The sequence below is a fragment of the Rhizopus delemar genome, genomic scaffold (assembly GCF_000149305.1).
Source record: "Rhizopus delemar RA 99-880 supercont3.7 genomic scaffold, whole genome shotgun sequence".
Taxonomy (NCBI): domain Eukaryota; kingdom Fungi; phylum Mucoromycota; class Mucoromycetes; order Mucorales; family Rhizopodaceae; genus Rhizopus; species Rhizopus delemar.
In genome coordinates this window covers 1,214,488-1,230,341 of record NW_027137833.1, presented here as the reverse complement: position 1 = coordinate 1,230,341, position 15,854 = coordinate 1,214,488, and the positions used below count along the sequence as shown (strand labels likewise).

The 15,854-nt window shown below is 34.3% G+C and overlaps 6 protein-coding genes across 6 annotated transcripts; 2 read left to right on the top strand and 4 right to left on the bottom strand.

Moving 5' to 3' along the window:
* Positions 1–324: 324 nt before the first annotated feature.
* Positions 325–1,903, bottom strand: RO3G_09668 (uncharacterized protein; the record flags this gene model as incomplete). The annotated part of the gene is made up of 3 exons (XM_067664253.1): positions 325–1,163; positions 1,220–1,808; positions 1,895–1,903. 3 exons carry the CDS (start codon positions 1,901–1,903, stop codon positions 325–327), a joined length of 1,437 nt encoding a protein of 478 aa, XP_067520354.1.
* Positions 1,904–2,962: 1,059 nt separating this feature from the next.
* RO3G_09667 (uncharacterized protein) lies at positions 2,963–3,537 on the bottom strand (the record flags this gene model as incomplete). The annotated part of the gene is made up of 2 exons (XM_067664252.1): positions 2,963–3,176; positions 3,485–3,537. 2 exons carry the CDS (start codon positions 3,535–3,537, stop codon positions 2,963–2,965), a joined length of 267 nt encoding a protein of 88 aa, XP_067520353.1.
* A 4,073-nt stretch (positions 3,538–7,610) lies between these two features.
* Positions 7,611–8,543, top strand: RO3G_09666 (uncharacterized protein; the record flags this gene model as incomplete). The annotated part of the gene is made up of 5 exons (XM_067664251.1): positions 7,611–7,675; positions 7,743–7,805; positions 7,924–8,162; positions 8,251–8,354; positions 8,511–8,543. 5 exons carry the CDS (start codon positions 7,611–7,613, stop codon positions 8,541–8,543), a joined length of 504 nt encoding a protein of 167 aa, XP_067520352.1.
* Positions 8,544–8,956: 413 nt separating this feature from the next.
* Positions 8,957–9,319, bottom strand: RO3G_09665 (uncharacterized protein; the record flags this gene model as incomplete). Its single annotated transcript, XM_067664250.1, has 1 exon — positions 8,957–9,319. The coding sequence occupies one exon, from the start codon at positions 9,317–9,319 to the stop codon at positions 8,957–8,959; it is 363 nt and encodes a 120-aa protein (XP_067520351.1).
* A 1,853-nt stretch (positions 9,320–11,172) lies between these two features.
* On the top strand, positions 11,173–13,758 carry RO3G_09664 (uncharacterized protein; the record flags this gene model as incomplete). The annotated part of the gene is made up of 6 exons (XM_067664249.1): positions 11,173–11,259; positions 11,311–11,432; positions 11,484–12,783; positions 12,843–13,385; positions 13,432–13,563; positions 13,708–13,758. The coding sequence occupies 6 exons, from the start codon at positions 11,173–11,175 to the stop codon at positions 13,756–13,758; spliced, it is 2,235 nt and encodes a 744-aa protein (XP_067520350.1).
* Positions 13,759–14,534: 776 nt separating this feature from the next.
* On the bottom strand, positions 14,535–14,754 carry RO3G_09663 (uncharacterized protein; the record flags this gene model as incomplete). The annotated part of the gene is made up of 2 exons (XM_067664248.1): positions 14,535–14,561; positions 14,629–14,754. 2 exons carry the CDS (start codon positions 14,752–14,754, stop codon positions 14,535–14,537), a joined length of 153 nt encoding a protein of 50 aa, XP_067520349.1.
* Positions 14,755–15,854: the final 1,100 nt, after the last annotated feature.

Genomic DNA, 15,854 nt, shown 5'->3' with positions numbered 1-15,854 from the left:
AAAAAGCTTGACTATTAAATATGTCTACAATAGGCATGGTTTATTGTAAATTTTGTTTGTATTTGTTGTGTATACATACCATTTGAGTTTAAATTTGGAGTTATATCGCCAAGTCGTATAGAATGAAAGGACTTAATAAGCTGAACATATTTATGAAAAACAGATTGTTTGATAGGAAATACTGGTACTAAAAGCACACGTATTCTACAAAGAGAAGTGATATCAATGGCTAAATCCATGGGGACGATGTGTACACAAAAAAAAGGGGGGAAGAAAAAAGAAGCTGCATAAAGCAAAAAATGGGATCGTGGAACGTCACGTGGGCTAACGGTGAAGACGTTTATTTCGATCATCAAGTGAGTTTGAAAAAGTAGAGCTTAATGCAGCAGCCACAGTAGCAGTCATTCCAATGGTTGCATAATTTAACTGCTGCTGTGATCCAGTGAGTAATTTTGCCAGTGACTTTTTTAATGTATGTTCAACAGGTCCTCTTAAGAATATATAGAGCAGCAACCAATAAATGGCTCCTTTATAAGCAAATGACATTCTAAACATTTTGCGTGTTATCCTAAGTACTCTCTGTTCGGTTCGCATTAAATGGTGTTTTAGTGGTGATACAACATAGATGCTTTGTGGATGGTCATTGGGTAACATATGTGGAAAATGTATCGTTCTATTGTCATTCATAACATAAACCTCTGCTTCGTCCAATAAACCATCTTGATCCAGCAACAATTGATTTAATCTATCGGTTAGCTCATCACCAAATGTATTGGCAGGCGGTGATCTACTACCACCAAGAAATGATGATAAAAAGGTATTATTACCCATATGGAATCCAGTCAAGAAATATCGCGGTTCTGACGTGCGTACTGTTTGTAATTGTCTGCTGTGTGAATCAATGGGTGTTAGTGAACCAGGTGTGGCATATACACTTGAAGGCACAGATGCAATGGTTGAATTAAGAAATGGTGAAGGTTGATGAGTTAATAAATATTCAGGCGCATCAAAGAATAAGCTACTGTCAGTTGAAGAAAGAGAAGTACTTCGAGACAAACGGTTCTTTATAGGTGGAGAAGGTTTGAATCGACTTTCGGTAGCATATGTTTCAAGTATTATATCAGATGCCAAATTCCATATGTAATCATCTTTGCCTCCAAGAACTATAACATTTCAAATATCAGTTTGTCTTTCACAAACACTTTGTATAAAAATTTACCTCTCAGCAGTTGATTTTCATCTATAATTTGTTTCAATTCTTGATTTGAAACAAAGTTGACCCTAGCTTTTGCTTTCTCGCTTAGAACCAACTTTATTACTTGCCATATACCTTGATACATCCAACCAAAGTTAACAACATAGACTGATCCTACAAATCCTGGAAATCTTGAATTGGTAATGTTCTTTAAAGCTTGCACTAAATTTGTGTCGACCGGTACAAAGGGGGCCTTCGCAATGTCTATGACAATCGATATTTGCGAAACTAGTAATGGACATGCTTCGTTTCGTTCGTTTTCTCTTGTTTTATCTCGTGTTAATTGTCTTGCTATTTCCATAACTAAACAGGCAAATGGTTGCATAAAATCTGATAGACTCTTTGTCTTGTCTACAAATTTTGGAAAATGACGCATTTGGATAATAGCAACGGGTCTTCCAATCAGATCTTGGTTGTGGAAAAAGGCAAACCCATTTTCAAAGAATTCTGGACTGACAGAATGATACGTCATTCTGCTAATCTTGTTTTCAGCTCTCCATTGTATTGTATCCAATAACCTTGATATTGTCTGTTCTATCGAGAATTCTGTATCCTTTAAAAATCGAAATATTGTCACTAAATACAAAATGCTCTGTGTGGGTCTTAAATACACTTGTTGTTTGTCGAAAAGATCTTTACCTTTGTCATTTACAAATTCTAATGCGTCTTCAATGTCAGTTGTTTGTTCAAATTCCAATAGTTCAATATCTCTTTTTAGTCGCTGTTGTACATTATTTATTAGTTCTTGATAAGTTAAGTATTCGTCTTCTAGTAAAATATTATTTTGTTTAGCAATAGTTAGCATGTCGAAAGAAATAAAAAATAAAAAAAACTTTACCCCACACATGCCCCCTCCATCTCAAAATAGGATATATGGTAATCGGAAATAGAACTTGGACTCTTATAAATTGTTGAGACTCAGCACAGAGTGCGGTGAGACAAATTCAACTTTCATTATAGAAAAAAAAAAAAAAAAAAAGACGTAAGTGAGCGTGTGGTATCTTCAATAAACCTTAATCACCCAAGTTAGATCAAGAAAGGTTGTAATGAAGACAGAAAGCATCGTTTGGCATCAAGAGCGAAAAAAACTAAAAGGAAAGTAAATGAGTAAGGAGGAAAAGGCGTGTTATGGACATTAATGTGAGTTCTGGGACAACCAATCCAAGAATCGTTTTCCAGAAAAGAGTGAATAGAATGGTGGCTATTTTTGATAATGAAGATGATTGAGCTCAAAAAGAATCAGACATATTGTGAGCCTATGGAGAAACCAAGAGGAAACAGACTGCAAGGAGCATAGTTTTCGAGTGGGTAGTAAATTCAAAAGGAAAGACAAGGGGTCTTCAATAATAGTCGGAATTTGTAAAATCTGATGCTTATCGAGATAGTGTATAGCATGCTTCTTGTAAAGAGTACGGTCAGGAAGCTTGGGGCAGGGCTTTGATTGACCACAAGGCATCCAACCAAGTCTCCAACAGACACATCTGATGTGCTCAGAGTAGGACATGGGAAGCCAAAGTATACAATTCAAGGACAAAAAAGGATGACAAAGAGAGAGTAGCTGATTGCTTTTGTAAAAGATTGCCTGGCAGGGATCCATGCTTAATGGCCTTAAAGGAACGAGCATAGAGTGCACCACCTAACAGTGAACAACGCTGCAATATTACTGTTTCAAACGTTTATGACATTGTGTGCCGACCAAACCATTGTTTAATGTGAGATAGCAGATGAAATAGGAAGGATATTGCAAAATTCAGCGAGACAAAGAACTTGTTCTAGAGATTCATGAGCTTCACGTAAGTCACCTTGTGCCATATCCAAGATAGGTCTATTGCCTACCAAGAACGAATAGAGACAGCGTTCCAGGATTTTACAGAAGACATAGATAAGGAATACGTGAGTTAATATCACTTGGTTAACAAAACTAACAAACCAAAAAATCTATAAGTTTCTTTAATCTCTTTATTGAGTAAGGACGAGAGAAAGCCCATTCAATGCAAACTACGCCTTAGAGGTAGTACGGTATAAATTGTGTGGGCTGTTTATCGTACATGGCACAAAGTGTTATATATGATACACAGTCAAATTATTAATTTAAGAACCTTTTGAGTGGTTTCGCACGACATTAAAGAAATTATTAAGGTAAATATGATAATATTGTCACATTCTGTGTTTTTCTCTGGGCAATTGACCCAAGTTTAGTGCTCACTGTGAACTTTACCGCTCATCTACCTACTAACATCCATGATTTTTGCCAGCCTCCCGTTATCCTGATAGGCACTCATGCTCAAGCAAAGTGTGCTGCCCCATCAAAGTCACGCTTGTTCAAGTAAACAACCTTTGGTCGCATGTGTCAAGATTAACAGAAATTTTCGTACGCTCAGAGTCCATGCGTTAAGACCATGAAAATTTTTAGAGTGTGCGTTAACCTTAACAAAATTTTAGGGCAATTCAGGTCACCTGTGTTTAAGGTTAACAAAATTTTCCCTGTAGCTCAGGCCGTGCGTTCAGGTTAACAAATCCTAATGTTGGCGAAACGAAGTCGAATAATGTGATAGATGCTCTCTGAGCCACGCTTTATTTTCCTTTTTGTAATAAATAATAAATTTCCCTTTCTTCCCTATATCTTTCTGCCTAAGCATACATTCAATTTTTTTTTAGGGTGGGAATAAGATACAAAGTATAATAATACGAATTAAAAGCCTAAGTATCGGCGATACCATGGGTGGGCATCTATCACATTATTCGACTTCGTTTCGCCAACATTAGGATTGTTTGTCGTTCCTAAATCAATCTCAGTGGGCTCCACTCCGTCTCCTAATGTGATAGAGTTTTCAGCTTGAGAAAAAATTGAATGGGTAATTGCTGTACTTGAGGAGTCTTGATTTGTTGGTTTGTAATAGAATCGCTCAAATGTATTTGAGTTGAGACTCCAACCGGCATGTTCCTTTACTGCTTGAATCGAGTGTCCTTTTTCTACTGCCTTTGTACTTGAAGCTGATCTTATTGAATGTGCTTTATATATGGTGGTACCTATTCCTGGTCTTTCCATGATAGATTTAACCCAACTTGACATCGTTGAGGGACGAATATATGCGACCTGTTCCGGTTTTTCAATGTGTGCCAAGAATAAAGTATGATAAGTGGGTAGATTGGCTCGCAAATCGTTACTCTTCGAGATAAATAGGTATAAGGTGGATACCGGACATATACGAGTATCTTGTAGAAGACCGAGCCTTGTAGTCTTAACTTGATTTTCTTTTGGTTCTCTAAAATGTATCTTGACACCCGTAGGAATTGAGTTGTTTGAACCTTCGAATTTAAAGATGATGTCTTGAAATTGTAGTCTCCCAATATCTGATCTTGGTCTGGACATGGTAGCTAGGCATAGTAATGCGACTGTTTTCAGTTGTAAATCATATAGGGTTAAGCTACTTGAGTCTGCCCAAGTTGAAACTAGAAAATCTGTCATCTTATCAATGTTCCAAGTCTCTAGTTGTGGAGTTGAAGGTATTTTGATTTCTGATCTACGCTTTGTTGCAAAGAAGGCTTGAATAATAGACTGATTGGCCAGAGGAATCTCCTCCGGATGAAGTACTCGAAATACAGACGCTATGGATGATCTTAAATAAGATCATACAATCAATTCCAATTAAACATATTCTTTTTAGAATATGTATTGTATTCATGAGGGTTCTTTGATAAGAAGAAGTATCAACTAAAATAACCAAATCCAATCCAATGTCAGGAATATTGCTAATCTTTCACATAATTGAAATAACGCGTAAAATAACGTTATTCAAATCAGTGAGGGATTCCCAGAATAAAAGATAATCTATGACAGACATACAAAAGAACAAATGAAAAGTTTTCATAATCATAATCAGAGATGACACTTGCTAAAGTACCTGAATATTAGAAGAACGATAACAATAGAAGATATCAAGCCACTCACTCAATGAGATATAAATACCTGCCTTCAATTAGAATAATTTTTACTTTAACTTAAACTGAAATAAAGATCAGTCTCAAAAAGTACTCATACTGTTCCTTTATTTTTGTTTACACCTTTTCTTTTACTACCTAAACCATTATACAACACACCGTACAATTTTAAGATTTTTTGTAAACCTTCTAATAAAGCACTTTCGCTCAAAAAAGGCGAATTCGAAAGACGAAGACGAATTACTTCCATCTGGCTATCAAGAGCTCTGCACGGAATAATAATCGAATTATCAGCAAATTTAAGACCATTAGTTAAAAAGTCATTCAAAGCTATATCATCGGGATCAAAATTGATCTCAGCAAACTTCATAGAACCACTTGTTGAGTGATAACACCCACTCGAGATGGATACTGTTTAGTATCATGACATTATCGGCCCTTAGGGGGCATTCCTTTAATTATAAACAAAACCCTCAATTTAATAAGAATCATATTCCACATTCCATATAATAGTATAAATACCCACTTATTTTTATTAATAAAACATCAGTCAATTATCAAGTATCACTCTCTCTATTAGACTGTCCGTCTATTCCTATCTTACTTATCTTGTCTCGGTCTTACTTATCAACTATCGTAAATCCTATTTGCAGTTCACACCTTCAAGCCCTTAACGCCACTCTCTCTTGTCCTCTTTTAGTTGTCCATCCAAGCTTCTTAGTTCCTGTCCGGTTCTTTCTCTCTCTTCTCTCTGGCTTGACAAAACAACTCATTACATCTATCAACCAAGCCTAAGAATTCAACTTTGGGTTGTTTGCGTCCAGTCATATCGACAAAGACACTACCTGGGCCATGACCAGGACGCCAGATACTCGTCTTAACAATTGTTGATCCTTTTTTGTTAATTGTGTCGGGTTCATTTGTTGAAAGAGTTGTTGTCGAAGAAAGTAAGAGTGATTTACGGTTTTTGGTCACCACCTGTGCCCAAAATCTCTTAGTTGAAGAGGATGTAGCCGATGTTATCTTAGATGTCAAGACGGATGACTCGGTTAAGCCTCCATTCTGATCGAAATTATTGTTGTAGGAAAGAACCAATTTTTATGATATATTAAGTAGTACATGTTCGAAAATAAAGATAGAAAAGTTGTTAACAACAAAGATCCTAAGCTCGAAGTATAATAAAAAAAAAAAGCAATCTTTTTCTTTCTTACACAATTGATTTCAAAAGAAATGGCCACATTTGTTAGAAAACCTTCTCTGAATAATTTAAATGGAACTTTTGTAGTTCCAAATGAAATCAGAGAGCAGCTGAATATAGAGGAAGGTTTATTAGTTGCAGAAGTACAAAATTGGTGCAATCTGGAAATCATGATCAAGGATTATTTTAGATGTCATGACAGTTATACATCTAATGGTGAATATTTGTTCAATAAGATAGTCCAATCTTTGAAAAGTCTATCAGAATTACAGTTGAAGGACATTGCAACAACACAAAACAACTCTGTCTCAGAATATTCTGTTACAACTAAAGACGCGTCCTTTGCTCTACTCCAACCTGTTTTGTTTATTGATTATTGCAAAAGAATTAAAGCTTATCTGTTGAAACGAACAATAAAAATTGAATTTCTCAATTTTTACAAGAAATGCATACAAGAAAAGCAAGAAGAAGAGGAGGTCCAAACAAGACAACTTCAGGAGCAACAACAAATGGATATATTGGCTCATAAAGGAACAACGAATGCTTTCCTAGCTGCAGAACAAGGATCTATTGAAATAAACAATAGTTTTAATAAACTAAAAAGACAGAGCAGCTTTGAACGAGTAGAGGCTGATAATGCACCTAATAAAAAGAACAAAACAGATGAAAATAGTGATGAAGGTAGGGTTTCTAAAGCACTTTTATTTTGTATTGCTCACATTCAATAACTTTTTCAATAGATATGCTAGAGATATCATTTGTCTCAACCAGTTCTGGTGGTTCATACCTCACGGATACATCAAAAACTAATGATAACGATGAGCTGGTTCCCTATGTTCTGGCTTTCATTGAGCTTATTTCACTGAAATCATCAGATTTTGAAAGCATCAATTATTTTAGCAAACATATAGGCTTTGAAGAGCGTTTGTAAGTAGTCTGACATGGTGGGCTGACCACATTTCATGCAACCACTTACATCTTGTTATTAACACAATTGTATATAGAACACTTTCAAAAATTATATATATAGATAGCTCTAACGATGGGGTATTAATCACAGAGGAATTAAGTGAAAATTTCGAAATATTTATAAAGAAGTGGAGCAGAGTATGTATCTATAATCTACTAGTTTTATAGTATAAAAGCGTTTATTTTTTTATTGTTGCATACAAATGTTTGCTAATTTTTGATTATAATTAGTCTATACAAAACAAAATGAATTTTTTCATTGTACCAACATCGCCTGATCAGGTCCAATTGTTAACAACCCTCAATATAAGGTAAGTATTGTAAAGCGGTTTTTGTTTCGATATTTTTTAGCAATCATTGTAACAGATATTACTGTAGCTATAGACATATCATTGATTATGTAAAGGATGATGGCTTTCACGAAATGAACTTCAAAATAAAGTTTGTTGCACCTTTTTTGAATAATATTATATTCGAGGGGATAACTGTGTCTTGGTAACTTGTATCGACAAAAAACTATCTGCATAGAACAAAATTTAACATGATGACTTACATATAGGGACATTTCTCCAGCTATTCCAAACATTTCAAAGGTGAAACGTATTACTCCTGATATCATATTTAAATATTACGATTTAGAGATAGGTATTGGTGAAGTTAAGCCTTTGAATGCATCAAAAGAGCAAGTTGAAGAAGATAGAATTAGAATAGCAGAGCTACTAAAAAAGTTACTACATATAAGAATGTCCAAGGCAAAGCACATTAATGAATTTATTGTCTTTAGAATTATGATATTTGGTAAGCAAATTAAGAATGATTCTGTGTTATATCAAAAACTGATTCTTTGAAGGTGAAACTATTGAATATTACACCATGAAATATATAGAACAGCAATACATATTCTGTCTACATAAAACCTCAGTACTTCCAACATTGCCTACTACTTTCACCCATATGTCGCTTTCACTGGAGTATCTGCACTTATTTAAGGTAAGAGTTTCGTTACTTTTTTTTTCAATCTAGCGATAGTGATTAGTTATTAACATTAATTATTGTCGTTTGTATTGTTAGTCTATGATGTTACAAAGTGTAAATGAACGCCAAAATATGATTGAAAATGAGCATATAATTATGAACTATTTAAAGGATTTAAAGCCCACTGTTACTTTATTGATTTAATATGTAAATAATCTCTCTATATACTTTTATGCCTTTTTTGTTCATCCGAAGCTCACCCCTACTCAATCCATGGCTTTTCATTTATATCTTTATTTAATAAATTTTCGGCCTATTCGCCCCTACAAAAGAAAAAAATAAGCTCTCTATAAATGATGACAAATAAAAGAAATTGTTCATTATCGTTAAGCATCTTGAATAGCAATTGATAAACTAATCTTGATTTAAAATTACTTCAAAGAAAACTGAAAATTAGTAGAATTTTTGAAGCTTGGAATAAGCGAGATACAATCAAAATGTTGCCGAAGCGAAGGCTGAAAATGTGGTATATGCTCTCAGAGCCGCGCTTTATTTTCATATTTATAATAATAATATTCAATTTTTCTTTTTTTCTTTTTTAGGGGTGGTGTATTTATCTAAAATAGGTTTCGCAGATTTGAAAACCAAGATGTAGGGTGGGCATTTACCACATTTTCAGCCTTCACTTCGGCAACATTTTGATTGTTAGTCGTTCCTAGAACAATCTTAGTTGCCTCCGCTCCGGCTTCCAATGTGGTAGGGTTCTCCGTAGAAAAAATTGAATTGGTGATTTGTGAGCCCAAAGTGAGTGTTGTGGTTGGTTTGTAATAAAATCTTTCAAAAGTTTGAGTATTTCTACTCCGGTTGGCATGTCGTTTGGCGTCTTCAATGGAGTGGCCCTTTTCGACTGCTTTGGTGCTAGCTGCTGAACAGATTGAGTGTGGACCGTATTTTTCGGTGTCAATACCAGCTTGTTTCATGATGTCTTTAACCCAATTGGCTACGGTTGTTTCCTTGGCTGAACAAGTCTTATTAGAGTACAATTGTAAATGGGTATAGGATGTTTCTGTACTGTCTTTAGCGGAGAGCCATGATCACTAAACACTGCAGTTATGCGGCCAATTTAATAATTGCCAAAATAATAAGGAAACATACCATCCCAAGGAATATTTTTGTGCTATTACAAGATCGAGAGACGTCTTTTTATATAGTCGGCATTATATTTGCGCCATCTACTTGGTTAGTAACGATGTTATACATACATATTTTATTTCATACAAGATGTAAATAGTAGGGTGAATAGGACGGATAATAATAAAAGTGTATGGATACAATTGATAATAAGAAAAAGGTATGAATACGATGGGGGATAAAAATGCTATGGGGATAAAAACACTTTGAACGATGAAAAGATGGTATGTACACGATGGTTGAGATAAAGAAGGTATGTGTACGATTAATGGTTGAGGACAACAGGGCATTTTCTCTTTCTGTCTTTTGATGTACATACGATTTTTTTTTTCCATCAAAAGTATCCATATGACTCTCAGATACGACGCTATTAATTAATTCAAAGCTGTTTTCATAATATTGTGACACCGGCAATAAATCACTGACGTTTGCAAAGTATGACATGATTTCCGTGAGGTCCTTTGGTAAAGTGATTGAGCAAATCTCCATCATGACGTAGAACTGTTTGGATAGTAGAGTAGAAATGTAAAAGGTAACTTGCATACCAATCACCTGTATTCCAATAATACCTTTATAATTATTGTGGTTGATGGACTCCAACGACAAGGAGCTAATTCGGTAAAGGTCCATTAAGCACATATACAAATCATTTTTTTTGTCTTCTTTAATTTCTCCAACCAACACTGGTCCAACCCAATTGGAATTTTGAAGAATATTGCCATCAAAAGTCAGGCTGCTTGCTGTTTAATTCTAATACTTTAATATTTAACCTATAATTTACACAAACATGAGCAAAAAAAAACTTTTACATCGTATGAATGCTAATTTATCATTGCAAGTGCCTTCTTTTATCAGAATTATTGAATATTGGCGAGAGAACGGAATCCGCATACGAACATCCAACTTGACTTTCCTTAACTAAACCATTAAATTTGTACTTGGGATAATTTCAAGATCATACCAATAAGCGCAATCTTTTAATATTTGCTATACTAGACAGCAGTTTCCTGTAAGACCCTCATTTGCAATGACTATCAACAAATCACAAGGGCAATCACTTAAAATTGTTGGAGTTGATCTTCGCTTACCCATTTTTACTCATGGCCAGCTATATGTCGCCTTATCAAGAGTAACATCTGTATCTGGACTTTCTGTATTGCTTGATCAACAAAACGACGTCAATTCAACTAAGACTGAAAATATCGTTTATCCTGAAGTTTTACTTCGCTAATATCACAACGATAATCCCATTCAATTTACATCTGATAATTATATATATAACTTTTTTCTTACTGTTAAAACACACATGTTGCTCTATAAACAATATTATTATTATTGTCAACAACATTGCATTTTATTAACGCTCAATTAACTGGTGTGGGTGGTGGGAAGCCGTGAGGCAATGACGGCCGTTAAGCGAGCGTAGCGAGTAGGTCGGCTAGTAAAAGTTTTACAGGAAAAAAGAAAAAGGGGGAAAGGTTAAAAATTGAAATTCATGTACAATTTTTGATCATTTTATAGCATATTATAATGATGATGATGGTTGTAAAAAAATGGTCACATTAGCAGTCCTTTTCAATAATGGAAAAAATAAAAAAAATATAAACTACAAGATCTTGTACTTTTCTTTACCTTCATAGATATGCCCCCTAAGAAAGTAATCAACAAAAAGGCTGTAAAAAAGCCAAACCAAGTTAAAAAAAAGGACGGAAAAAAGAAAAACTTGAAGGTAAAAAGTTGACATTAGCCAAATGAATTGATCTCATGTATGATCTATTAGGAGTTTGTTGAAGTTCCCGAAAAAAATGATTATGAAATTTCTGACGAAGACCTTGAATTTTTTGCTGAAAACAAAGGCTTCACTTCCTTTTTAACAGAATTGGATACCAAAGAATTGACAAGGTATAAAAAAAGTAAAAAATAAAAAAGCAGCAATTCCTCATTTCAACATAGAAATGATTTAAAAAAGAAGAAAGCTCGCAATCCTGCTGCTAAAAAGACACCTGCTACTCAAAAAAACGGCACGCTTGATTCTTCAGACGATGAATCCTTGGATAATTTTGAAGAGCCAGATTCAGATCAAGAATTAGATGATTTTGAAGAACCTAATTCAGATATCGAAAAGGAATTGGAAGACATGGATGAAGCGGAAATGAGTCAAGCTTTAGATTTGAAACAAAAGAAAAAGTTGCCCAAGTATGACTCGGATGAAGAGATGGATTATGAAACAAAGCCTAGAAAGGCTGCTGATGAATGGGCACGCAAGAAACAGCCTACAAAACTACCTATAAAGTTACCTGGTGGCAAAGTTATGCAGGCAGATAATAAAGAAGAACCAAAAGAAGAAGAGGAATTGGAAGAAGTGGAGAAAATAGAGGAATTTGAAGAAGAGGAAGAGTCTGAAGAGGAGGAGGAGGAAAAGCCGGCAGAAGTTCAGATGAGTAAGAAACAGTATCTGGTCAGTAAAAAGGAGGAATTAGCACAAATTGCTGCTAGGCTTCAAGAAGATCCTGAAGAAAATGTTGGACAGTTAAAAAAGCTTCGTACTATTTATCGAGATGATAACCCTATTATCAAGAAGTTGGCATTGCTCACTCAACTTGCAGTTTACAAAGACATCATACCCGGTTATCGTATTCGTCCTTTAACACAAGAAGAACAGGCACAGAAAGTCTCAAAAGAGGTCAAGAAGTTGAGAGAATACGAAAAATCCTTACTCCAAAATTATGAACAATATCTCAAAGATTTAAATGTGCTTTTAAGTAAGAAGAAAATCGAAGAGGACGAATCCTTGTCGTTGGTAGCCACAAAATGTCTGTGCGATCTTTTAGTGGCCAAGACATACTTCAATTACCGTCTGGAAATCATGGTCTCCGTAGTAGCCCGTATGAGTACTGTGAAATGGAATGATGGAGCAGAATTATGTAAAAATGCTATTATTGAAGTATTTGAGAACGACGAATCTGGTAAATACTCGCTCGATGCAGTAAAAATGATTACTCGTATGGTTAAATCAAAAGGATACGTTGTATCTGAAAACATCATCAATGCATTTTTGTACCTTCGACTTAAGGATGAAATGGCCCCTCAAGCAAGTAGTAACAATGATGAGGTTGTAGGCAAGAAAAGAAAGAATAAAGACAAGCCTTTCTTGACAAAGAAAGCAAAAAAAGCTTTGAAGGAAACCAAGGAGATTGAAAAAGAATTTAGAGAAGCAGAGGCGGTAGTCAGTAAAGAAGAAAAAGAAAAGAACGTAAGAGATTAAGAGTAGCTTTAATGAATATGTTTAGTTGATGATATTTTTAACAATAGCACTCTGAAACGCTGAAATTAATATTCGCATTCTATTTTAGAATATTGAAAAAGCAAACAACTTCTCCTCTTTTACCAGCGGTCTTGGAAGGACTCTCCAAGTTTGCTCATTTAATTAGTATAGACTTCTTTGATGATTTACTTAATGCTCTACGTGATGTGATGCGTTCATTTGAAGACTCAAACGACTTTTCTCGTACAAGCTCAGGAACAAGAAAGAGATTATTGTGTATCATTACAGCATTTGAATTACTATCTGGTCAAGGAGAAGCTATCAACTATGATCTCAAAGAATTCTACACAGAGATTTACAATATTTTGTTTAAAGCAACCTACCACACAAAGGTTGAAGAAAAGCCTGAGAATCAAGACATGACAGAAAGTGAAATGATTCTTAGAGGACTTGAACTGATGTTTTTAAAGAAACGACAAATTCCTGTTGACCGTTTAGCAGCCTTTGTAAAGCGATTTGCCTTGGTAGCATTAAATATGCCAACAAAGACCGTCTTACAATGCCTTCATTTAATGCAAAAGCTTGTTCAGGTAATTACTAAATAGGACAAAAAAATTTGTACTCACTTTACTTTAGAAAGATCATCGTTTAGATGCACTTTTGCAATCAGAAGATAGGGCATCTAATGGAGTGTATGCGCCATTATTGAGCGATCCAGAACTTTGTAACCCATTTGGTACAAGCCTATATGAACTTTTCCTTTATCAGGTAAGAAGAAATGTTAATCACTATACAAGCAAAGTCATTTATATTGATTTTATACTAGAACCATTACGATCCGAATGTTAGAACTATGGCAAAAGAACTTCTTTCAACAAATCAATAAACAAGTACACTTAAATAAACTATTAGATCCCTTACCTTGTGTTCCCAAAAATGTACTACATGGGATACAAAAAATGAGTTTAATAATAAAAAAAAAAGGGAAGAGGGAGGAGACATGGAACAGTGTCCTAGGAAAGGAATTTGGTGAAATAGTGTTATGCTGTCTTAATGGACAAAAACAGCGCACGTGAAATAATGTAATCTTTACTAGTAATTGTTTGACAAGCACAAGAAAAAGTGTATCTATTTTTTAAGTGCAAGTTTGAGAAATATATTTAATGGCTCATAAACAGATACACTATTTTATGTAACCTGTCTTAGAGTACTGTCCCTCTATTTTTAGTGTCGATTGATTGATAACAGAGCGGGTAAATGTTGAAAGGATTGATTTAGGACGGGTAAACAAGAGATCTTTGCTTATGTGAGCAGTGACTCGCACGTGGAATCAATCTCCACTTTCCGATTACTTTATTAAGAAATATAAAGTGGTGAGCTTTTTTTTTTTATTGCAAGGTGATACATGACGCTTAAAAAATAACCTCTCGCTTTCCGTGCTTATTATATACAAGATCTGTTTAATACAAAACAATGCTTAGGAGTCAAAAAAAGGTACAAAAAAGTAAAAAATTGAGGTAACATATTTCCCATATAAAGTAATTTTTATTGGAGATCTCCATTATATTTTTTTTTGCAGTGTTTGTGTTCATAAAATAGAATAGCATAAAAGTAATGTGTGTGTGGGGGGGGGACTTATACGACATGATTGTGTAATAAATGAACGATAATGATAGAAAGGTGGGTATAATGGCATAGGTACTTTTTTTTTTTTCTAGAAAAATATTAAAAAATTTTGTTTACTGTCTTGCAGACACTGGGCAATTCTATTAAAATTGATATTTTTTTAGAAGGGGAAAGATATATATAAATATAATATTCACACGCACATACCTTAGTTTGATGAACATGTGAGCCACATATAAGACAAAGACAATTGCCACTAGAATAGAATGGAAGTAATTCATGCAAACCTTTTTCGGAATGACAAGTGAGCGCGTTAGAAGCGGTATTGGACATTCGTTATACAATAAAAATAAAAAGTATAAAAAAGAGAGAAATAAGGAAATGGTTAAATAGTTCTTGTCAATGTCGCGTGTAACGAGCTTCTTGTTTCCTTCGCATGTGAAAATAAAAACATGTAACAAATGAGGATATATTGTGTTCTGTAAGAGATCCATATTCTGATGGGGATACGATAACGTAATTACACCAACTTCTCTTATCTTCGTTATACACTTTGTGAGGCATATGAAAATATATAAAATGAATACGCAATAAGGATGTAATGCGTATACTTTATTCTATGTTCATTTTTTATTTTAGTTTTATTTATTTTATTTCTTTTTTTTTAAAAAAAAAAGAGCGAGAAGAGGATATGGATGCCTATCTGCGGATGAATCACTAAATTGTTTCGTACAATGTTTTAAAAGCTTATTTTGATATGTTGAATGTTTAATCCATTAGGCCAATTCCGTCTTACCGTCTTCAAAGGACATATTAATAGTGAATGAAATCGCGCTGTGTGTCTTTGTTGTCATATCAGTTGCTAATCATGCTTATAATGATGATTAAACAATCAGATAAAAAAAGTTCTAGCCTATTTGCGTGTTTATTTATACATGTTCAGTGGTCTAATATTTATGAATAAACTTTTTTTGAATCCGCTGCTTCCGATCAATATGATTGTCACTAGATTAAAGAGATGGTTACAGTGATATTAATCATCATTTTAAGACGAGCTCAACGCATATCTTTTGAGTTTTTTGTTATGACCTATAATGTGTTATTCAGTTATAAAAATCACATAAAACCTTAAAATAAAAACACGCGAACAAAAAAATAGAGTTTATGCAGAAAACCTTAACGCACTTTCTAATAAGGCTCAAGCAAATAAAAAAAGGGGACCAATTGATGTAAAACTTAACACAGCTTGCCATGAAATAATAAAGGAAATAATAACACCTTAAAGATAGGCGTAAGTAAAGAAAAAGGAGGAAATAGATATCCTTTGTATTCCATGTGGAAACCATAGTAACCAGGATAGAAAAGCTATTTTTTAAAGCACAGTCACTTTAAAAGGAAAAGGAAATTTACCAGAGTAAAAAAAAAAAAAAGCA